At 36.6% G+C, this 24,737-nt stretch overlaps 1 protein-coding gene across 1 annotated transcript in view; it reads right to left on the bottom strand.

Annotated features, from left to right (window-relative positions):
• The window catches only part of LOC142358210 (uncharacterized), a gene marked incomplete at both ends in the record, with an annotated part of 29,522 nt that extends 5,542 nt beyond the window's left edge, over positions 1 to 23,980 (bottom strand). Inside the window, 3 exons of the mRNA XM_075409660.1 lie at positions 8,307 to 8,417; positions 14,090 to 14,763; positions 23,691 to 23,980. Coding sequence (XP_075265775.1) covers positions 8,307 to 8,417; positions 14,090 to 14,763; positions 23,691 to 23,980 — 1,075 coding nt within the window. The remainder of the gene's footprint in view (positions 1 to 8,306; positions 8,418 to 14,089; positions 14,764 to 23,690) is intronic.
• Positions 23,981 to 24,737: the final 757 nt, after the last annotated feature.

Genomic DNA, 24,737 nt, shown 5'->3' with positions numbered 1-24,737 from the left:
AGCAATCGTGTTGCGAGTGCACACTAAATTATTGAGAGTGGATTTCCTTCTCAAATCCAATAGGAGCTTGACTAGTGCAAAACAGACTAGATTGAATGCAACTGAATTCAGAAACAAGATTCAAGAGAATGAATAATAATCAAAAGTGGGGGAATGTGAACAATCTGAAATATTGACTTTTTAGTCGGCGGTAAATTACTTGCACTATGAAATGATGACTTTTAGTCTCACAAGGACAAGAATAAACTATTTAGTACAACTTAATGAATATGAACTAAAATAGGGTACAATCGTACCACATATCCTGGGCTGAGCAAAATTTTAAACTGCACAGTGAAAAATTTATGATAATATTAACATATGTACTGGTTAGTATAAATAATAAAGATTATGAGCAACAACAGACAAGTAGTTGAGGAATATTGGAAAAGTGGCTCGAATGTTGAAATAAATTAGACAATGTAAACGGTTAATCATATCCCGTAAAATGTTTGCACGCAAAATAAATTAAAGCACATTCGTGATGCGAATCCAGCAAAAGTATAACATCGGAGATATGGCTACATTAGCAACATCAAATTTAACAAAGAATACCCAACACGAACACAAATTTAAGGTAAACACTAAACATAAAGATGAGTGGAAAAGTAATACCATTCCACATTTAACTCAACAATTACAGGATTGAAATTTTTAACAATTGAACAAATAATGATGAAAGTTTAATTAGTTTTAAATTAAATTTGGTTTTCGGCGTCAAAGACGCTGAAACTTATTTCCCGTGCATAATCGTCATAATCATAATCCACGGGTGACCATGTTCCCACTGGAGGGGGTGCAGGAGGGCTCACCACTCGCAATTCGTAATCCGTAGCAGGAACGGGAGGCTGTGCTGCTTCTTCATGGATGATAGTTTCTATCACAGGATTTGCTGATCTTTGTTTTTTAGATACGGGAGCAGCTGAATCGTCACTCATAGAACACACCGAACTTTCGAATCCGTAGTAGTCAGGCGCGCGGCGATTACGTTTAGTGTGTGAAGTTGATGGAGAAGCAACTGATGATGTTGCAGAGGAGGCTGCAACTGATGATGCATTAGAGGTGTTCAGTGTGGTAGATGTAGTACGGGATCGTTTGCCTCCTGCTTAGGGTTTTCGGGGTTTTCTAGACGCCATCGCTTTAGAATTGTTGCTGTTTGCAGACGAGACTCCCGATGCTGCATCAGACTGATTGGGGCGGTGACGGATTTTAATTTCTCCGCGAAATTTTTTCTTCAAGTCTTTGGTGTCTTGTGCGATTTTTTCCTCTGTCGTTTTTTCATACGACAAAGGTCGACGTTTAGCGTACTCCCATAAATCAGTATTGCGTTCGGCACGAGTGCCGAATTTAGCAATATCGCTATTGCGTACACTGACTTCCGGTACTCCTGGCTCCTTAAAGACTGTAGTTGTGTTGGATGTACGGACCACTGTACTGCCGGGGGCCAGAGTTTCCCAGAGTCCGCGAAGATCTCGTTTCGAGCGCTTCGTTACCTTCCGGGCCAACTTGAGGTCAAGTGATTGCTCTGTCCGAGGGATTGGATTATTCAATTTTGGATGCAGAATGAAACGGGAGACAGACTTGTTGTAAATCGCCATTGTAGCGACGACCCGCGTCTACCTGAGCTCTCTGCATGGCCTCGTCAATCAAAATGCGATCTCCCAAAGTCACTGCCATCTCCCGTCACCCATCCATTTTCCTCCAAGTAATCTTCAACTGGGACAGTATCAGCGTCTAAATAGTGGTGAAGAATGTTCTCATATGATAGATTAGATGATTAAGGTGATGTACTTATATTACTTAGTGGTGTATTTGGCTTTCTTCCAAAATGTGCTTGGAAAGGTGTTACGTTTGTCGTCTTTTGTTTACAAATACGTAATTGGTATACAATTGACTTAATTGCTTCTTTAATTGTGAATGTATTATTTCTAGTGTCTAATTTCATACAGCCTAAGCGTCTTTTAATAGTTTGTATCAAACGCTCCACTAATCCTATAGCTCTATGATCGTTTGCTGGGGCAGTGATAATGTTAATATTATGTTGTTTACAAAAGTTTTTAACTTTATAACCTATTAGGCAACGTGCTTGATCTAATCTGATGTTTCGAGGGACACCGTGAATTTGAATGTAGTCATCTAGAAATTTATTAACATTAGGTCCATTAGCTTTATCAACTACTTCTACAGAAGGATATTTAGAAAAGCGATCAATGCATGCAAGAAAATGGATATCTTGATCTTTTTCATTGGTGATGGGACCTCCAAAGTCAATTTGTATTTCTTCATTCGGTTCTGTACATGGCAATAAAGGTTTCCATTTAGATGCCGGAATAACAGGTTTAAGATTCTTACCAATATCAGTACAAGACTTGCACGTGGCCGCTTTGTTCAAAATTTCTCGGTGCATATACGGCCAGAATGCGTATTGCCCGAGCGTTATCATGCCCCAACATCCTGGATGCGTTAAGTGGAGGCTTTCCAAGACCGCGTCTTGAATTGAGTGTGGAATCGCAACGCGTTCGTCCACACAAACACATCCCGAGCGGATATGCAAATCCCTCCAGTATGAGAAGAGGTAAGGATTCTTTTCCTTACACCTTTGGGGGTCGTTTTGAAGAAAGCAGTCGCGTACTTCCTTTAGAACAGCGTCTTTACTGGTGAGAACTGCTAAGAATCCCTTTGTGAAGAGTTGCGTCAAGTTGTTCTCAGAGACCTCTTCTTTTGACAATTCCAAGTTGGGGGAAATTTGTCCGTCATTTGATGATCGGGTGGTATTAGAATTGGGGGTAGATTGGAATGTGACCCGGCTGTGTGTAGGGGGAGTTTGCGGATTAGATGCAGAGCTGCTCATTTTGTGATTACTAATTGAAAGGATATGTGATGTGTATGAGGGGCGATTGAATTGAGACTGGATTTGAACTGGCTTTGTATTACTGGTAGAGAGAGATTGGAATTGTGCTGCGTTTGCAGAATTTTCAAGAAGCAACTGAGTTGTATTTCGATTAATGGCAGAAAGCAATTGAGAATTGTTTGTTAAGCGAGGATGCGAGGCACGTGTGGAATTTGTGTGAGGAACGCTGTTAAAGTGCTGTGATTGACAGGTTTGTGGTGTGGTATTTACATAAATTGCTGCAATCGCGTCACGAATGCGGGTAATTGTTGCTACCGCAAATTCCTCGTCATATTTTTTGTAACTTTTGCTTTTTGATTTCGTTGACGAGAAATATAATCTACCAGCCCCATTTTTGCACTGGGTATATGTTCAATATTAAAATCAAAAGGTAAAAGACGATCGATCCAGCGTGTTAATCTACTATTATAAGATTTATTTTATCTATGCTCTTTCATAATTGATAGTAATGCTCGGTGATCTGTGATAATTGTAAATGATTTGCCAAATAAATAATATTTAAAATATTCTACAGACCACACCACACCTAATAATTCGAGTTCATTAATACTATAACGTTCCTCATTAGAGTTGAGGAAACGAGAGGCAAATGCCACTGTGTGCCATCCCGAAGGCGAACGTTGTTCTAATGCTGCTCCTAAACCCGCTCGTGAAGCGTCGCACTTGATCCGCGTTTCCAAGTGAGGATTATAGTGTGTGTTTTCTGTGGTGTTTGCAACTTTATCTTTAATTGCTTGAAAATGTGCATCATGTTCGGTGTTCCAAATGAAATTTGTGTTCTTTTTTAATAAAGGACGAAGGGGATGACACAATTGAGATAAATTAGGAATAAACTTTCCGAGGTAATGAACAGAACCTAAGAAGGATCTAAGTTGTTTTAAAGTTTTAGGTGCTGGTAGTGAAGCGATTGCCGCTGTTTTTGACTCAAGTGGAGCTATTCCTGATTGACTAAACTTATGTCCCAACCATTCAATTTCGGTCTTTGCAAAATGACATTTAGGTAAGTTAATTCGTAAGTTATCCTCATCTAGTTTCTTTAAACATTTATAGACGAGTTTTAAAAGGTCATCTTTAGAGCCACGACTAACTACTATAATATCATCCAAAAAACAGTAAGTATTTTGAAGTCCGACTAAATTGTAATCCATCACTTTTTGGAAAGCTGCTGGCATATCAGTTAAACCATAAAAGCCCGTAATAAAACGGTATGTTCCAGTTTTCTCACCGCTAATGATATTAAAATTACAGTGTTGAGCCGTTTCCGGATCTAATTTAAGTTGACTGTATGCGTACTTCAAATCCAGTGTTGAATAATATGCTGTTTCTTGTGATGCAGATGTATTTAAATTCTGTTGGATTGTGTCAATCAAATTATCAATATTTGGCATTTGGTATTTGTTTTTATGAATAGATTTATTTAAGATTTTGGAATCTAAAGCTAATTTAACTGTTTTATCTCTTTTAACTGTAATGACTATAGGTGAAATGAAATTTTTATCTGAACAACTGTTTAATTTTATGATGTGTTTTTCATCAGGTAAATTTTGGAGTTCTATATTAACGAGTGGTTGTAAAATAATTGGGACTCGTCGCCCTTTTTGATGTGTAGGTGTAAATTCATTATGGAAAGTCGACTTTACTGAATGTTTTAAAGATTTACCGACACGGCTGATGAGATCTGGAAAATCAAAAGAGGTCTGCCTCTTGATTGGACATTGATTTTGATCAATATTAGCAACTTGTTTCAATTGTATAACAGAAAGGCCTAGCTTTGGAAAGAGATCTCGTCCAATGATGGGTCGGTGACCATCTTCCACGACAGTTACATCAACGCCCGTGGCAATCTAGTCATTACACTTTATTGATGTGTTGATTACACCTACAATCTTGATTATATCATTTGAAAAGGTTTTCAAATCATGTATTTCGGGTGACTCCACCCAATAGCTTTCCTTGCAATCGAATACCACTGTGTCCGCCAGACTTTTGTTGACAATAGTGCATACGCTGTCCGAATCCACCAATGCTCTTGTGGATGTATTTGCAACATAAATGTCTAAATTTACAGGTTCTACTTCACGTGTGTCGGTTTTGATGGAAATCGCAGCTACACAGTTGTCGTTATAGTCATCGTAATCAGAATCATAATTGGCATCGTCAATGCTTTTCTGCTGTAGAAGTTTGCTGATATTGTTAACTTGTTCCGCCGCCGTTGTTGAAGTACCTACTGTAGCCGCCTCAGAAACCGAGTCATCTACATAGTTTACTCTAGGTTTCGGTTTACTAGGTTGTTTTGATTTGCGACAAACTTTTGCAAAGTGATTAGCGATTCCACAATTTTTACAAGATTTTCCACGGGCAGGGCAATTTTGTCTATGAGAAGGAGTCCAGCCATAGCCACAATTTGGGCAAATCATAGGTTTGACAAATTGATTTGTCGGTGCTCGAGTTCTATTCCACGACCCTTGGACACTATTTTTTGATTGACTTGAAATTTCATTCGTAGTGTTGGGAATGGAAGTTCCAGAAATTTTCAATTGGTTTTGTATTCCCCTTTCAATGTTCATTGCCACCTCGAGGGCTTCTTTAGCCGTCCGAGTCTCTTCCCGTTAGTAGTTCCCGTTGAATTTCACCATCTTGCATATTAGCAATAAAGACATCTCGGATGATCGATTCTTCGTGACGTCCCAAATCACAGTTTAGGGACAACTCTCGAAGGCACCCGTAGAACTTTTCCACAGGTTCTCCTTTCATTTGTTTCCGAGTGAAAAACGTGTATCAATCAAATGTGATATTTCTTTGCTTCGTGAATACACCATCAAGGCAATCCCAAAGAATTTTTGTTGTCACTCTATCTATCTGGATATTCGGCTCTTGTGAACCGAATATTCGTCTCCCTTCTATTCCCAAGCTGAGGTATATTAGAGAGACTGCTTTGCTATCACCGTACTTCCAAGGTTTTTTTGAGCTGCTCGTTTCTAGTACGTCGGTCTCGTTCACTTTGAGCCGTGCTATTTTCGACATCAGCCTCGTAGATGGGTTCTGGGGGTAGAGTGACTTTATCCGGAGGGTCGTCAAGGAGAGTGTCAATTGATAATCCTTCTTTAGCCATGATAGCCAATTTGAGCATGATCTGCCATCTATCCCATCGCAATGGAGGTTCAAGTGTTGGTTTATCCCAAAAGGGCTCGATTCCCAAGAGTGCACGTTCTTTAGTTGCTGACTGCGCCATGTGATATCTCTGACTGTAGAGATACGATTCGTGTCACTAATCCACTTAGAGTTAGATGAATGGATTCGAGGCGCGAATCCAACTTTTACTGAATTAGTGGATTACCACTTATTAGAATTAGTAGCAATCGTGTTGCGAGTGCAGACTAAATTATTGAGAGTGGATTTCCTTCTCAAATCCAATAGGAGCTTGATTAGTGCAAAACAGACTAGATTGAATGCAACTGAATTCAGAAACAGGATTCAAGAGAATGAATAATAATCAAAAGTGGGGAATGTGAACAATCTGAAATATTGACATTTTAGTCGGCGGTAAATTACTTGTATTATGAAATGATGACTTTTAGTCTGACAAGGACAAGAATAAATTATTTAGTACAACTTAATGAATATGAACTAAAATAAGGTACAACCGTACCACATTCCTCAATATTGTTCCATTTTCTTTGTATTAAGATAAAAAACACGAACACAAGATACACTCATCGGGCATATCTGCCCGTGACGATTTGGGTATACCTCTGCGTCGTAACGTCCCCCATTTATAAATGTGTAAACATAATGTAAAACTAAGTAATCTTATACGTGAACATATATGAGCAATATGCATTTACTTAAAGCTAGCACAGCTATGGTTTGAAAGTATTACGTATCCAACCAAAATTTATTGCATTTAACGTAAGCATCAATAAAAATTTATGTATTAGATCATTTTTGGTGCTATCGGCTACAATAAGGGCTTGTTTTTTAAACCTTCTTAAGGAAACTGTTGTAAAATTGCCTTCAATCTACATAGACACTCTTGTTTCAACAAAAAGCAAATATCGCTCTTACCATTCGCGAAAACTTAGATTTTTTGGATACAAACTTAACGGCTATATAAGGCTGGGGGCGCTAGCAGAAACGATCCCCTACTTTGTTGTTCTAAAATTTTGGTTTTCGTGCAAAATGTTTATGCTGAACAACAGATGTACATCATGTTGCATTTTTCGGGTTGAATTATCAGACAACTTTTAATCTTTATAATAGCTGCAAACTTGTAAGCTGAGAGGAGCTTTACTGCAAGGCACATTTTTTTTGTTCCGGCGTCCCCACACTTATTTTTTGTTTTACCTGTTTCAGCTTAAATCATACCCAAAAACCTCACATCAGTGATTCTAATATTATTTTAGCCAGTATTTGGCAGTACTTATTTGCATGACATCTTTTTTTCTTTAAGTGGCAGTCAATTCTCAGCTCAATTGAATAGTTTTGGAGTCTGCAGCAGTTGTTGATCGAGAATTCACTTAACTATGTAGAAGAACTTAATTACGTTATTAAAGTCCCGTAACTTTTAGCAAAATTTTTTAATGGTCAGCAAAGGAAACCTCAGTAAAGAAAAGTTATAAAAATCAAAATATCTGGATCAAACTAAAGCAAGCAAATTGAGTTTTCTAGAAAAAATTCATTTAGCTATTTCAAAAATTGAAAAGTGAACTGATCGAAGTTTTTGCCCACATAGAACAAAAATTGAGATTTTATCAACTTTAACAAGAACTGAGGATATGTTCATAATGCTTATATTTCGGGAAACGTAAGCAGTCAGGTGACAGCCCGCTTTTGTGGTACGAGGACTTTATTCACATAATTATCTGTCAATATGTATTCAGGGGTCAAAGAATTTTGTGTTTTCAAGTTGACGAGTTGGAACATTATGAGCAAATAAGATATTGATTGGAAGGAAAAATAGTCAAATGTACGAATGTCGCAACGTTTGACAGCGAGAGGACAAATTGCCTATATACGCAGGTTTCCTCGAAAAAAAAACGAGAATCATCAAAATTCGGGCAAAAATACGAAAATACGGGCACTGTTACGAGCACTATCACAAACAGTTTTTGGTTATGGATACATCAACATGCTGCTCACCAGCAGCATCAAATATTTTTTTTTCAGTTATTAGGTTTTTTCACTATTAGATAATCAAAAAAGCTAACAAAGCCAAGTGAAATTTCGATTATCGTTTAGATTTTTGAGATACGTTTTTTATCAACCCGAAAATGCTTCTTTTCGTTTTTCTTTTCAAATTTTCGAGAATAAACAGAGATACTCTGTTTTGCAACGTTATAAGGTTCGCGATGCATACCTGTCAGGTTTGTAATCAGGGTGTTCTCTTTTGGGTTCTGCCAACTGTTTTAGTCTGCCAGATGCCTCATAACTCCTGTCCACTGGCTCCTCTGGCCACGCCACACACTCTCTGTAGTCAAAATAGCGCATTCAATATTTAACTATGGTATCATCAAACGGTCAGTGTTATTGAATTTAAACTGGTGATGTTTTTAATAACAAAATTTTAGTGATACTTCAATTACAATGGGAGTTTCTAAGATTCGACAATATAATGAAAATAATTACAAGAATTGATACGAGTTCAGTACATTAGAGTCCATATATTAAAATTGTATGGTTATCAACTTTGGGACATGGTGATGGACCCGGGATTAGAACTTCATCGATAAAAGATAAAGATATCAGGATACAATAAACAATTTTTATTATTATTATTATTATTAGTGTTAATTAGAAAGTATTTGTTTATTCGAGAGGACAATGAAAAACAAAGAAAGAGTCAATCATGTACAAAATACAACCAGTAAATAAGAGAGCGAAAACAGGTCAAATATAAGAGGTAAAGATAGCATTACAATAGCTGAATGAAAATTCAGATCAGTGATACTCCAGATACACCTGCCGTTTAAAACCTAATCACTGCTGCGGCAATCTACTTTTGAACTGCCCATTGTCTTATTATTTTGTTGCATAGTCTTTAAATTATGATACTTTAGAAAAAACGTTATACCATGATCGAGGGATCACCGCGAAATGACGTAAAAATTTTGTTGGCTGCACAGCATAGAACATAAAATGATTCCACAGATAAACGTCACACGTCTTTAAATTATGATTTAAACGTATGATTATGATTTATGATTTAAAGTATGATTTAAAGTATCATAATTTAAACGATTTAAAGTATCATTAAAGTATCATTATGAAATTATGATTTAAAGTATCATAATTTAAACGTCTTTAAATTATGATACTTTAGAAAAAACGTTATACCATGATCGAGGGATCACCGCGAAATGACGTAAAAATTTTGGTGGCTGCACAGCATAGAACATAAAATGATTCCACAGATAAACGTCACACTAGTTTAATGGTGAATGAGGTGAATGAAATTTTGAAAAAGATGAGGTCAATATAGCAGCGAGTCGCAGTTTTTCGACGGATTTAACGCATTTCTTACAAAATTAACAGCTTGTGCTTTTTTAATCGTTATTTTTTGCATGCTTACCCTAAATCAGTGAATTGTACTGAACAATGTTGAATTGCGCTAAATTGTCGACGGTCAGGGCATTCCATAAAATTTTCGATCTTCTAAGTGAAGCGAGTTTGGCAAAAAAAAAAGATAAGCACACCAAACTTTTATTGGAAGAATTTATTGCAAAGAGAGCATGAAATACCATTTTTTGCATTCTGGTACACATATTTCAGTACCAACAATGAAAGCGTTTTCCAACTTCCACATTTTACAACATAAAAAATAATTGTGGTTTCTGCTAATTAAGATAAGCGCACCAAATTTTTACAAAGCACAAACACATTTCTTAAACACGCGACCGATATAACGGAGACAATTTTATCAAAATTAATTAATAAAATGAGGGATTGTGCTGCCGTTAGTCTTCCACACTATTAGTGTTCCTTTTGGTTGTTCTCGTCTGTCTTATCCTAATCTTTCAAGTTTTGTTAATGATGCTTCTCTTATTAAGCAATTTTTTTGGTTCGTCTTTGTGAAATCTGCGAATATTTTGAGCCAATTCACCTGAAAAGGAATTCGGTTCCTTTTAAAAGTGATATATGCTTCCAGTCTATGAAACGCAAAATGCGCTCCTAAAATAATTGAATAATCTAACCTTTGCATTTTGGTGGACTGGGCTTTCACAAAAAATATTTTGCGGCCAAAAGTAGACTCCACTTTTCAACTTCGAGTTCAAATGTCGGAAAATACTGACTGGGAATTCCATTAGAGCACTGTTTTTTCTTCCTCAAAAATTGTACGTATGTTTGACACGCACAATGTATCAAGATAAGAAAATTGAAATCTGGTTACAAAAGTGAGTGAATTTGCTTACAAAATGTACCGGTAGACGCTTGCAATCAACGTTATTTCATCATATCTCAATCAATAATCTATTATCGAACAAAAATTGGCAGTTAGGTTAAAAAATATTAGCAAAATTCATTGTTATGTTTTACTTTTGAAAATCGCATTCCTAAATTTGGGAAAAATTGTTCCTCTATATTCTAGTAAAACATAAGAAACAATTGCCAGCACATTCTTTGTTACGGCTGTCTTTGCCCTTTCAGATTAACGCATGCCTCTAAGATATGCACAAGTTTCACGCTTCATCTAGAATATCATAGACTAAGGTTTGCGGATAAAAATCATTGGGAAAATTTGTGAATTTTCTGTGAATCTATCACGTTTTTGAATCTTTTTACTTTTATCTCTGTACTCTGAAAGTCTATTTCCATGAACAAAAGTTTTTTGTTAAAAATATTTACAGAGAAATATCAAAGCGGCTCAACGCGCACTTAACACTTGAAAATTTTTGAGAAAACTAAAATTTTTTTCTTGAGAGTTTTGATACCTCGCCAACAACATCCGTTCAAGAGAACCACTGTTTGCTATATATCAAATTTTAAAAAATGCAGATTCAACATAGAGTTTGTCTTAAATTAGTAATCAAACCAAATACAAGGACGGCCTGATAACGCGCAGTACCTAAATTCATAACCTGTACAGATTGAATATGTTTGTTCGGTTGCTAAGGAATAATCCCCCACGGTTTTTTTATCCCCATCTATAATTTATCGAACAACAAGTTAGAGGATAGTTTTGATATCATTGCATTCCTTTGACATGGCAAAAACAATCTTGTAATAATTTACTCCAATCAATATTGAATGGTTATCTTGCAAGATTCCGGCAGAAGATTGCAAGATAACCATTTTTGCTGCCAAAATCTTGCATGACCACCATTTCTCGGTCAGATTCTTGCAAGATAATTTTTGTTGCCGGCATTTTACAAGATTTTTTTTCTCTCTGAATTGTACAAAAAATAATTATTCCAAGCTAAATGTCCATGATAGCTTGTTTTTTTTTCGTCAGAGTAATAAAAAATATTCAAATACCAACTGAAAATGCGAAGTTAAAATGATTTAGTAGCATTTTTTTGACATCTGTTTTTAAATTGAGAAATGCTTTTAGCAGAAAAGAATGAAATTAGTAAGCAGTACTTTTGGGCGTATTTGAAACTTTTTTCAGGTTTAACTAACCGAAAAAATTTTGCAAGTTTTTCAAAATGAAAGCTGACCTTTCAAATAAGCTGAACTGAGTTTTAAATAATTTGGACAGAAAATAATGTTAAAGAAAATGAATAAAAACCGCTAATCAACTTGCAGCTCGACCTGAACGAACTCTGTTGCTTCACAAGAATCTTCAAAGACAACCAATTTGCAGGCAGATCGTGGAAGATAACCATGCTTCTCTAAGATCTTGCAAGATGGCAATTTTTCTGTGCGAACTTGCAAGATAACCATTTCATGCCAAAAAATATGCCAGAATCTTGCAAAATAACTATTGACTCTCGCCTGGGGTCACCAATTCTTGTTCCAATTACAACAGTTGCATGACTTACAGAACATTGCACCTTATTAGAATATAGAATATCATTTCTACCGCTCTTTTGTTGCCAGTTATAATTTAGCAACAGTGTCGAGAAAAGATTGGCGTTAAAAGGTACACACAACAAAGAGCTGTGCCATTTTCTCAGATTTTTGCAGTATTAATCACGGTGCTACAAATTTCATCGAACTGCCATTATCGCCAGTTGATTAAAAACTAATAGCCAAGCATTCATATGTGCTTAAAAAGCACGCGTAGATTTAGACGTAAACATAAAATTAACTCAAACAGGACATTATATTAAACTACTTTTTTTTACAACATTGGGACGTTTAAAAACTCCATTACTAATCCATCGTTGTTAAAGATAATGAATTGCAGATTATATTGAAGTCTGTTGGCTACATTGAAGCGAAAATTAATTACGCAATGGTTATCTTTTTGCAATAACAAAGATAGACTGTGGTTTCTAAATATTTGCTTTCGAAATTTTAATTTATACTTTATTATTAAAATTTCGTAACATATTTTGTTAGCTTTACAGAGCTTGTCAAATTTTCAAACTTGTTTTGCATGCAATAAGTTTGAAGTTTCGGTATGGCAACAAGGATGCTCGGTAATGTGCGTACGCACATAATGTTCCAATCCCGCTCATCCATACTCTTGACTTAGTTGGGTACCAAATGATGAAAAGATCTAAAACTTTATAAAACGTACATATCGTTCAATAAACCACTAGTGGAAAACAAAATTCCCAGACCAGAAGGTCAAAGATACTTGTTGTTAATAGGACTACTAGAAAAGTCAATAATAAAATCCAATAACAAACATTAATTAGGACCAAAAAAAGATGTCTATATAAAAAAACAATCAAAATGAAATTAAACTAGCATCAGATAAAACCTAAACATACAAAAATAGCTTATGCTCAATTAGCAAAAATATGGGACCTCTCCTCAAAGCGATTGGGTATCAGGTTGACATAAAAGATCGAACAGGGGCGAAGTTCGAAAAAACGTTTACAATTTTGAATACAATTTATTTTGAAAAGATTAAAATCAATAGATATTAACTGAAATCACTAAAACGTTCAATTAAATCTCCATTGGAAGCAATTGATATCTGTCATTATCCATTTACGTCATACGATGACAAAAATTACAACTAGCGGCAAATTAAAAAGCTCTTTTAAACTTCGCGCGAAACTGGTTGTGAAACCGTTAAAATCAAAAACTTCTCATAAAGAGCGTTAGAAATGATCAATTGCATAAAATTTCAAAGCAAATGGGGCCTACCATTAACGTTATAAGAAAACAAGAAAAAAATTTAAAATGTACAAAACATAAAAATCATAAACATTTTATGAAATCTCTTAGTAACAGAAGTAACAAAAAAAAACAAATGGTTAAAAATAAATTGTTATAATGACTACATTAAGCTCTCTGGAAACGGTTTGTGACTTGTATTTACAGAGACTAGGCTGCCAATTGTCCGAAATGTTTTCAAAATGGCGAGGCTTAAAAGTTCAAATATGGTTTTGAAAAAAAGCTTTTCAAAAGTTATAACAGACCAAATGATTTCAACAAAAAGAGATGGATTATATTGCAACACCTCGGGAGGGCAATTGGACTTGTGTATAATGAAACTAAGTCACGAGACTACAAACTATTCACAAAATTTTAATTTTTGATAACTTTCTGTAAAAAGCGAAAATTAAAAAAAATCTTTTTATTTCCACATTCTACGCTGCGCGGGCTTTCTAATGATACTACTCACAACTCTGTACGATGATTTTATCGATTGGCCTAAATTAACTGAACAAAAAACCCCTTTGAGTATATAGTTTCTCCCCACCCTAAAAGTGGGTCGGAACAAATATTGATTTATTACAGATTGAAAGTCACAAGAGTTGAGGAAACAACGAATATTGTTTACAAGCATTTCATTTCGCAGTCTCTAAGCAGGCGAAGTTTTTAAGTACTTTTCAAGTAGGCGAAAAATTTTCATTAGGATGCAAAATGTGATATTACTGAGCTGCTAAAAGTAACTGTGATAGAAGCGTATACCAATTGTCTCGTAACATAAATCGGAGTTGGCATATTTCACCAAATGATTACATAATTGTGTGCGCCTATATGAGTGCTTTTTAGATTGAACTGTTATTTCGTTCTAACCGGTTTGGAATATGATCCGGGTGATACTTTTTCGGTTGTGCCAGTTGACTTATTCTGGATTGGTTTTCTTTCCCAGATTCCCCTTCACCCTCCCCCTCCTCCACCTCTCGAAATTCCTCTCGGCTTTTTTCCTCCAAGCTGCTCTTTTTCTTCATTCTTGGCTGGTCAGAACTAACTTCAGTTTTGCTTCTCGTTTCTTCGCTTTTCTGTTTTTGAACATTCGATCTAGTTGAGGTTTTGTTCTGACCAGGGATTTTCATAGTGGTCGAACTGTCAGAATTAGTTGCATCTTTTTTACTTTTCAAAGTTTCTTTGTTAGTATCTGAACTACTTTCTGTAGTAGATTTTGTAAACTTTTCATTGCTAGAGCTTGCTACGTTTTTGTCTAACTCTTTCTGCAATTTCGTTTTATTATCCGATTTATTTGAAGCAATTTTTGATGAAGTCTGTGATTTTTGCTGATTTGCATCTAATTGTTCGTTGGTTGTTTTCGATTCCGCTTGGCGGCCGCTGTTGTTTTCCATGTCTCTGTGAGTAGCACTTTGAGTAGAAGGTTTGTTTGAGCTCTTTGAATCCGATTGATTTTGCTTCTGTGTTGGAGATGGTTGTGCGAGATGTTCCTGATTCTCTTTAGTAGCTTGCGAATCGGATGGAACATCATCAACTGGTGATTCCTAAATAGACGAGATATGAAGGAAACTGTTTTTCTTTCATGAACAAAGTTTTTTTTCATACGCTGACCTGAAGAAAGCAGATGAGTGGTTTTGCCATGATTCTTTAACAAGGTTCATAATGCCTATAATGAGGTGGCCTTATCAATTTCAGTTATAAAAATCAACATGAAAAGTATCCAATTTCAATGTTGGGCCAAACAATCTAGATCATTAATCTAGAGATCATACCTGTCTAAGATTAATTTAAAACAGCTTCGTTGAATTTTTTAGCCTCAGAAGTTGCTGTGCCCAATCATTGAATCGTATTATAGCGTTGCAAAAGTTTTTTTCTGTTTTACAAAACATATCGAATATAAACTTTTTTCTCAACTCACATGTCATACAGATTTCGTTACCGTATTCAGAATGAATTCAGCGGTGCTAAACTTAGAGATTTGTTATTCAGAATTAATTGGCTATTTCGCGGAGCGAATTCGCTATTAATTTTGTATTCGGAAGATTCACTTTTCTGAGTGCTAATTTTATGGGTATTTGGCGAAGCGAATTTAGCTTTCCTTTTTAAACTAGTATTTCGCTTAGCGAAATTGGACTTTGAGTAGGATTGTATACTTAAGCGATTCGCAGTACGAATTTCCGATTAAAAGAGATGCAACTAAACTTGAACTCAGAATCGAGAAGAACGATGAAATAAAATTAACTGAATATGATCAACAATTTGATCATAACTAAACTTTACAAACTGCGGCAAACCGAATTACTAGACGACATGAACAGACAATGATTTCAGTAAAATATGTAAACAAATTGAACAAGCATGAAATAATGAAGATTTGATCTTCAAACAGGAAATGACTAAAATGGAACTAAAAGTTAATGAATTTAAACTAAATTAAAATTAACTAAAATTAGGAGGATTAAGTACTTCCAAAATGATAGCCCCAACCATACTAAATTATACTATATCACTTTTCTCCCTCGACAAAATAAACGACGAAGAAGTTTATCATGAAAATAATAACATATTTACTGGTTACTATAAATAATACTGTAATGTTTATGAAAGTTTTAATCAGAATCATCACTTTCCTTTAACCTTTCCGCTTCACCAACTGTCATAGACATTTCTGGTCCCTCGTAATTTGGTGAAATGAAGTATTGAGTCGGGTAGCTTTGTACTGGAGAACACGGGCCTACTGTATAGTCAGACTCTACATTTTGAATTTTGGCAGCAGTCTTTTGAATTTTTGAGACAATTGACTTGCTTTGTATTTGCGTTTGTTTGATTAATTGTCGTCTTTTTTGTCGCAAAGGTGCAGAAGATGAAGATATTGTCGGTGGGCATGTCTGAATTGAAGCTAAAGACTCGTCAGATTCTGTAATTGGTGGAGAGGATCTTTTTCTTTTCGGTACTGGCTGGAAAGCCTCTGTTGCCTTTGTTGCTGCTTTCCTCTTTGGTCTCGATGGTGGCTCTGCAATTACAATAGATGTAAGTGGAAGCTACTTTGGTGACGCGAATTCAATTACGTTTTCAGATGGTGCCTCTGGCGGTGCGGGTACTAAAGTTCTCTTTGGTTTTACAGGCATTCGTACTCGCAACGCTATCGTCACGTTTGATTGGATGGATGGAACACCTGCGATCCTTTTAGGTTTCATTTTTTTATTACCCTCCAACTTTTTCCTCGCTTCTCTTGCATGCTGGTTGATTAAGTCCTCAGTTATCTTCCCTGACGGTACTTTCGGCCTCCTGTTAGCGTAGAATTGTAGGTCTCTTAGGCGTTCTGCCTTTGTCCCAAATTTTGCTAAATCAGAGTTGCGAACTGTAACTTCTCCCTTCCCCGGTTCTTCGATTACAGATGTAAAAGCGTCTGTCTTGATTACAGAAGATCCAGGCGCAAGAACCTCGTAGAGGTCATCGAGATTTTTCTTTGACCTCTTGCTCTTTGGTTTCTTCTTTGCCAGTTTTACTTTAAGAGAAGTCTCTGTTCGTGGAACTGCCATACCAACATCTGGGTGGGGAATTACTCGAGATTCCCTGTCAGGATCTGCGTTGCTCCGTCTGACCGCATCTTTTTTTAATTTGTTTCTATTTAGTTTCAATCCGATGTCGCTTCTGGCCTCCACTTTCCAACTTTCCTCCAAAATCAGCTCTTCCTAACGGACTGTCTTCATATCTAAATATTTATTCAAAATTCGTTTATGTGTGAGACTACTGGGGTCAGGTTCAATTGATATATTACTTGATGGAGTATTCGCTTTTCTTCCAAAGTGTGCTTCAAATGGTGATATATTTATAGTCTTTTGGTGGCATATACGTAGTTGGTATATAATAGAGTTTAATGATGCTTTCAAATTAAATTGATTTCACGCCGCCGTTTTAATACATGCTAAGCGATTCTTGATTGTTTGAATTAGTCTTTCAACAAGTCCGATTGCTCTGTGGTCATGTATTGGAGCTTCAATTAATTGTATTTTATTTTGATTACAAAATGCCTTAATCCGTTGACCTGTTTGACACCGCGCTTGGTCTAGTCTAATAGAACGAGGTACTCCGTGTAGCAAAACATATTTTTGAAGGAATTTCAAAATATTATCTGCATTTGCTCTATCAAATACCTCCGCTGACGGAAATGTAGAAGATCGATCTATACATGCAAGAAAGTTCTTGATTGCTTGCATTAAAAATTGGTCCGCCAAAATCAATTTGAATTTACTCATTTGGTACTTTGCATGATTTTAATGGTGCCCATTTGTTTGCGGGAATAAGAGACTTTAAATTTTTACCAATTTTGACATACGGGTTGCACTTCGCTGTTTTTGTTGCGAGATCACGATGCATGTACGGCCACCATGCATGTGTCGCCATATCTACCATCCCCCAAATTCCTGGGTGTGTTGCATGGATTGCCTCCACATAGGCGTCCTTGATTGAGTTCGGTAAGACGATGCGATTGTCTATGCACACACATCCATTCTTAACGTGCAGGTCCTTCCAAGAACTAAGGATATAGGGACTTTTCTCTTTACATCTGTCCTCATTTTGTGTGAGAACGCAGTCCCTGATCTCCTTGAGGATGGCGTCTTTTGAAGTCAAGCTGGCCATCAGGGTACTCAAAAATATTTTGGATAATGCGAAATTAAATGTGTCCGTATAAAGATCGTCATTGGATGGTGAAGTGACTGTTGTAGTATCGGTATTAGGCGTTGATGGTGTTGCTGGTTCTGCACGAGCCATGGATGAACCTGCTTCGTCAGCAAATGTGACTTTAGATGGGGTTGACTGTTTCACTTGCATTAGTTGCGTTGAGTTTCGTCGTCCGAATTTGACATCATTAGTACACTATTAAATTTACTGGCAATCCGTTGGAAATTATTTAAATTTGTGTTCGACTATTTTGTGGAGTGATTTAAGGCAAAAGCGAGTCTGGAATGTTTGCTGTCTGGATTTGGGTATTAGAATTTGAGTTATTTGGTACTAATTTGGTAATTTTATTATCAATTTCCGTAATCGTAGAATATTCTGGATTTCGCGGTGCGAGTTCATTGCATAATTTGTTATTGGAATGCGGAGTATTTTAGGCTTGTTTTAAAAGCGGATTTCCCGGTAGTTCTAGTTCCTCTCATGATTGATAGCAAAGCCCTGTGATCGGTTATTACAGTGAATGGCTTACCGTAGAGATAGTACTTGAAATATTCGATCGAACAAACTACTCCTAATAATTCAAGTTCATTAATCGATCTTCCACAGAATTTAAAAATCGTGATGCGAAAGCTACGGTGTGCCAAACGTTTGGAGTTCGTTGCTCTAAAGCACAACCAAAACCTTTACGAGAGGCATCGCAATTTATACGTGTTTCAAGATCAGGGTTCAAGTGCTTATTTTCCGTTGTTTCAGCAATCTTCTGTTTTATCAACTTGAATTGTTCTTCGTGTTCGTTTGTCCAAATAAGTTTTGTATTTTTCGTAAGGAGGGGTGTTAGTGGAAAACACAATTGCGACAGATTTGGAATAAATTTTCCCAAATGATGAACTGATCCCATAAAAGATCTTATTTTTTTGAGATTCGAGGGTGATGATAATTTTCCAATCGCGTCGGTTTTATTTGATAGTGGCGTTATATCTGTTTGAGTGATGCTATGCCCGAGCCATTCAATTTTATCCTTGGCAAAATGACATATTGCAAGATTGATTTCAAGGTGCGAGTTCATTGCATAATTTGTTATTGGAATGCGGAGTATTTTAGGCTTGTTTTAAAAGCGGATTTCCCGGTAGTTCTAGTTCCTCCCAAGATTGATAGCAAAGCCCTGTGATCGGTTATTACAGTGAATGGCTTACCGTAGAGATAGTACTTGAAATATTCGATCGAACAAACTACTCCTAATAATTCAAGTTCATTAATCGATCTTCCACAGAATTTAAAAATCGTGATGCGAAAGCTACGGTGTGCCAAACGTTTGGAGTTCGTTGCTCTACAGCACAACCAAAACCTTTACGAGAGGCATCGCAATTTATACGTGTTTCAAGATCAGGGTTCAAGTGCTTATTTTCCGTTGTCTCAGCAGTCTTCTGTTTTATCAGCTTGAATTGTTCTTCGTGTTCGTTTGTCCAAATAAGTTTTGTATTTTTCTTAAGGAGAGGTGTTAGTGGAAAACACAATTGCGACAGATTTGGAATAAATTTTCCCAAATGTTGAACTGATCCCATAAAAGATCTTATTTGTTTGAGATTCGAGGGTGATAATAATTTTTCAATCGCGTCAGTTTTATTTGATAGTGGCGTTATATCTGTTTGAGTGATGCTATGCCCGAGCCATTCAATTTTATCTTTCGCAAAATGACATATTGCAAGATTGATTTCAAGGTGCGAGTTCATTGCATAATTTGTTATTGGAATGCGGAGTATTTTAGGCTTGTTTTAAAAGCGGATTTCGCGGTACAAAATGAGTACAATTCTCTGCATTTAATAAGAAGCGTTTCGCGCTGCGTTTTATCACGTCCAATTTAGCAGCAATGAATTGCTCGTCATACGCAGATAAATTAACAGCTTTTTGCTGTGGGCCACGAAATATAAAGTCAACGAGTCACATTTTTGATCCAGGAGGATGATCGATCGTAAAATCAAACGGTAATAATCTATCGACCCAACGTGTTTGACGACTATTATAAGATTTGTTGGCTCTAGTTCCTTTCATGAATGATAGCAAAGCCCTGTGATCGGTTATTACAGTGAATGGCTTACCGTAGAGATAGTACTTGAAATATTCGATCGAACAAACTACTCCTAATAATTCAAGTTCATTAATCGATCTTCCACAGAATTTAAAAATCGTGATGCGAAAGCTACGGTGTGCCAAACGTTTGGAGTTCTTTGCTCTAAAGCACAACCAAAACCTTTACGAGAAGCATCGCAATTTATACGTGTTTCAAGATCAGGGTTCGAGTGCTTTTTTCCATTGTTTCAGCAATCTTCTGTTTTATCAGCTTGAATTGTTCTTCGTGTTCGTTTGTCCAAATAAGTTTTGTATTTTTCTTAAGGAGAGGTGTTAGTGGAAAACACAATTGCGACAGATTTGGAATAAATTTTCCCAAATGATGAATTTATTCCATAAAAGATCTTAATTTTTTGACATTCGAGGGTGATGATAATTTTTCAATCGCGTCAGTTTTATTTGATAGTGGCGTTATATCTGTTTGAGTGATGCTATGCCCGAGCCATTCATTTTTAACTTTGGCAAAATGACATTTTGCAAGATTGATTCGAAGGTTTTCTTGGACTAATTCGACTAAACATTTTCGTACAAGATCAAGATGTTGTTCAATTTTGCCTCTACTTACTATCAGTATATCGTCTAAGAAACAGAAAGTATTTGATAGACCGGCGAGTGTACAATCGATTGCTTTTTGGAATTCGGCTGGCATATCTGTTAGTCCGTAAAATCCGGTTTTAAAACGGTAAGTGCCGGTCATATCTCCGCTTACAAGATTGAAATTACAATGGCGGTCCGTATCACTATGTAAATTCAATTGACTATAAGCGTACTGCAAATCGAGTGTTGTAAAATAAACTGGCTCTTGCGGCGCGGTTGACAGTGTTTGTGAAATCGTTTGAATTAGCGAATCGATACTTGGCATCTGGTACTTGTTTTTGTGAATAGCCTTATTCAGGATTTTAGAGTCTATGGCTATTTTGATTGATTGGTGTTTTTTGACTGTTATAACTATTGGAGATATGAAAAACTGATCGGAACAATTTGCTAGTTTTTCGATGTGTCCTTCGTTTAACAATTTTTCGGGTTCGTTTTTTACTTTTGGTTGAATATGGATTGGTACTTTTCTCCCTTTTTGATGCGTTACACAATAATTTCGGTGAAATTTTGAATTAATTGTATGATTTTTCAGTTTTCCTATTCGTGAGAGTCCCGGAAATTCTTTTGCCAGTGATTTTTTTAATTGCACATGGAGTTTCTATGTTGTTTATCTCAATGTTCGGACAGGGCTTTTGTGAAATTGATATCCCCAATTGGTCAAAATGATCGCGTCCAAGATTGGGTCTAAATCCGACTGCTACTACAATGATTTTCGCTTTTTGGATTTTCCAATCATTACAACGAACTGGCGTTTTTAAAGTTCCTAAAGTTTCGACTATATCGTTTGAAAATGACTTCAATTCGAGTGGTTTTTTCTCCGACAATTGTCATTGCTCACAATTTAACATTATTTCTTTTACGAGTGACATATTGATTATAGTACAACCACTACCAGAATCGAGGAACAAACGACAACCTGTATTTCCAATTGATGTCGTCATATTTTGCAGTGCAATAGGCGGCGTGTTAATACTTTCTACTATTGCAACGTAATTATCATCTGATGAGTCGTAATCAGAGTTTAATTGTTCATTATAGTTTATATAATTAACATTTTGATTCTCAGAGTGTGTGTTATGTTCTGTAGGTGTAGCAGTTTCTACATTGTTAATGCGATTATCTTGATGAAAATTTCGTGTAATATTTAATCTTTTTCGACATACCATTGCGAAATGGTTGAGCAAACCACAATGATTGCATTTCCTACCCAAAACAGGGCAAACCTGACGATGTGTTTGTGTCCATGCTTGACCACATCCTCTACATTGACCAATTGCTGCCCGGTTGACTGTTACTGTTCCTGATTGATTTCCACATGCATTCGCGCCACGAAATCTATTGACGGATTGTATAACATTGATTGTACTACCAGATGCGCTGTTATTGTTGTTTGATGAAATCCGTTGTTGATTCTGATGACCCATCTCCATGTTTACAGCTATAGTGAGAGCTCTTTCTGGGTCGACTGTATCGCGAAGTAGTTCACGTTGAATATCGTCGTCCAACATATTCGTGATGAAGATATCTCTGATTATCAGCTCTTCTCGATTTTCGAAATCGCAATTTTCCGCCAATACTTTCAAAATACTGTAGAATTGTTCTACCGTTTCGCCTTTTTTCTCCTTTCTTGAGAAAAACACATAGCGATCAAAAGTGATGTTCCTTGGACGAATGAAAGCTATTTCCATCATCTCCCAGATTTTTAGGTTAGTGAGATCATAGATATTGTCATTTGGGAATTTTTGTGTTAGAAGACGTCTGCCCTCTGTTCCAATGCTGAGATACAAGAGTGAGACACACTTTTGGTCACATAGATGTCATGACCGTTCTCCACACAAAACGCCTGCCTCCGTTATTTTTGGCATTTTAGGTCCCAATGAAATTTCAGTTGATTGTTCCTGATTTGTCGATCTCTCTCCGTATCTTCCGTTGCATCTTCAATGACCTTCTCATATTTTGGCTCAACAGGTAGACGTACATGAGCGGGTTTCGGTTGAAAAAGTGTATCTAGCGTAATGTTCTCTCGTGCAAGGATTGCAAGTTTTACTTGAATACGCCACTTTTCCCATCGTATTGGAGGATCTGAATTAGGCCGTTCCCAAAAGGGCTCTATCGACAAAAGTGTTTTCAGAGATTCGCGGGCTGACTGCGTCAAGTTATACAGATTTCGTTACTGTATTCAGAATGATTTCAGCGGTGCCAAATTTAGAGATTTGTTATTCAGAATTATTTGGTTATTTCGCGGAGCGAATTCGCTATTAATTTTGTATTCGGAAGATTCACTTTTCTGAGTGCTAAATTTATGGGTATTTGGCGACGCGAATTTAGCTTTCCTTTTTAAACTAGTATTTCGCTTAGCGAAATTGGACTTTGAGTAGGATTGTATACTTAAGCGATTCGCACTACGAATTTCGGATTAAAAGAGATGCAACTAAACTTGAATTCAGAATCGAGAAGAATGATGAAATTAATATTAACTGAAAATGATCAACAATTTGATCATAACTAAACTTTACAAACTGTGGCAAACCGAATTACTAGACGACATGAACAGACAATGATTTCAGTAAAATATGTAAACAAATTGAACAAGCATGAAATAATGAAGATTTGATCTTCAAACAGGAAATGACTAAAATGGAACTAAAAGTTAATGAATTTGAACTATATTAAAATTAACTAAAATTAGGAGGATTTAGTACTTCCAAAATGATAGCCCCATCCATACCTATCACACCACATAAAAGCACCGTTTGTGTCAGTTTCCTATTCATATGATTGTGTTTCTAGACCTACATTTGTGGAAGATAATTTTGGTCAAAACGCTTAAGTATTCTGAGACAAAAAGCAGCTATATATTTGAGCCGTGTTGACCACAGCCTCTTTTTATGTCTACAAAAGTCGAGATTGTGTTACTTAAAAACACCTGTTGCCGTCAACTAGTTAACGATGAGTTGCAAAACCTGTGATCAAAACCATACCTATAAAGTTTTTTGCGTGATGACTTTTTGGAATTTAAAAGAAAATCCGGTTGGTGGCGATTTATCTTAGGAAATGTGCCAACCTGCTCTGTGACATCATGGCTGTTAAGAGTAGCTGCCGTTGTCTCCTCTGCACCTCCTTCATTGGCAGTGAGAGTTGTGGTCACATCTCCCTCTGTTCCACCTTCCACCTCTTCTTCCTCTTCCACCCCACTTCTGGGTACCCGACTGCTGCTCTGCTCCATGTGTCCCCCTGTGGTGGTAGTGGCCCCGTCCATGCCCTCTGTGGCCTCCCCTCCAGAGGTCGTCTGGTCGGAATCAGGCACCCGGACAATAGACACCACTTCTTCCCCTCGTCCGGTCTTGCCCTGGCCTAAAAGTTAAAACTGTCTTGTCTCCATCGTTCCGCTTCCGCAAATAATCGCACTCTGCCATATTTGATTATCTTCTCAGACAATAGCACCAATAAATCGACCAAAAACTTGCAAGGCTATTTTGCAAAATTTTATTAACCTGCGAGCTCTTGCCAAGGATTATACCATGAAAATTTCGTGGAGAAAATATCCAAGCCGCCACCGGCTATCACAACACTTCCAAATTATCTACTTGAATTTGTCAATTCTGAATGAAAAGGCTAGAAACAGGCTTCTGTCACTGTTTTAAGGAAACTTTAAGAGCTGCGATAAGTAAAGAGATCAAAATTATGGTTCCCTGCAAACCATAAGATTATAAATGAGACCATAAATAAATATGACCAAAAAAACTTTAAAGAAGTCAAAACAAAAAGATACCTACAAAAATTATCGTTGTTCGAACTGGATATTGGACATAATGAGACATATCTATTGACAAATTTCCAAGTATTGCCTTTTGTCAACAACAAGGAGGCTCGGTAATATGCGTTCGCACATAAAGTTCCGACCCCGCTCATCCGCATTTTTGGCATAAATGTCTACCAAATGACGAACAGACAGAAAACCCCAAAAATTCAAGTTTTTTTTCAAAAATATGTGTATGAACAAAGATCGCCCTCCAACCGCAAACAACTCAGTGGAGTAAAAAATGCTGCATTAGATTCATGAGATCAGTCATTATTAAGAAAGCAAGTCAAGACGAACAACAAAATTAAA

The sequence above is a fragment of the Convolutriloba macropyga genome, unplaced genomic scaffold, assembly GCF_964194025.1.
Source record: "Convolutriloba macropyga unplaced genomic scaffold, txConMacr16.3 SCAFFOLD_2927, whole genome shotgun sequence".
Lineage (NCBI taxonomy): Eukaryota > Metazoa > Xenacoelomorpha > Acoela > Convolutidae > Convolutriloba > Convolutriloba macropyga.
Note: the sequence above shows the minus strand (reverse complement) of the source record. Positions and strands in the feature narration are given on the sequence as shown.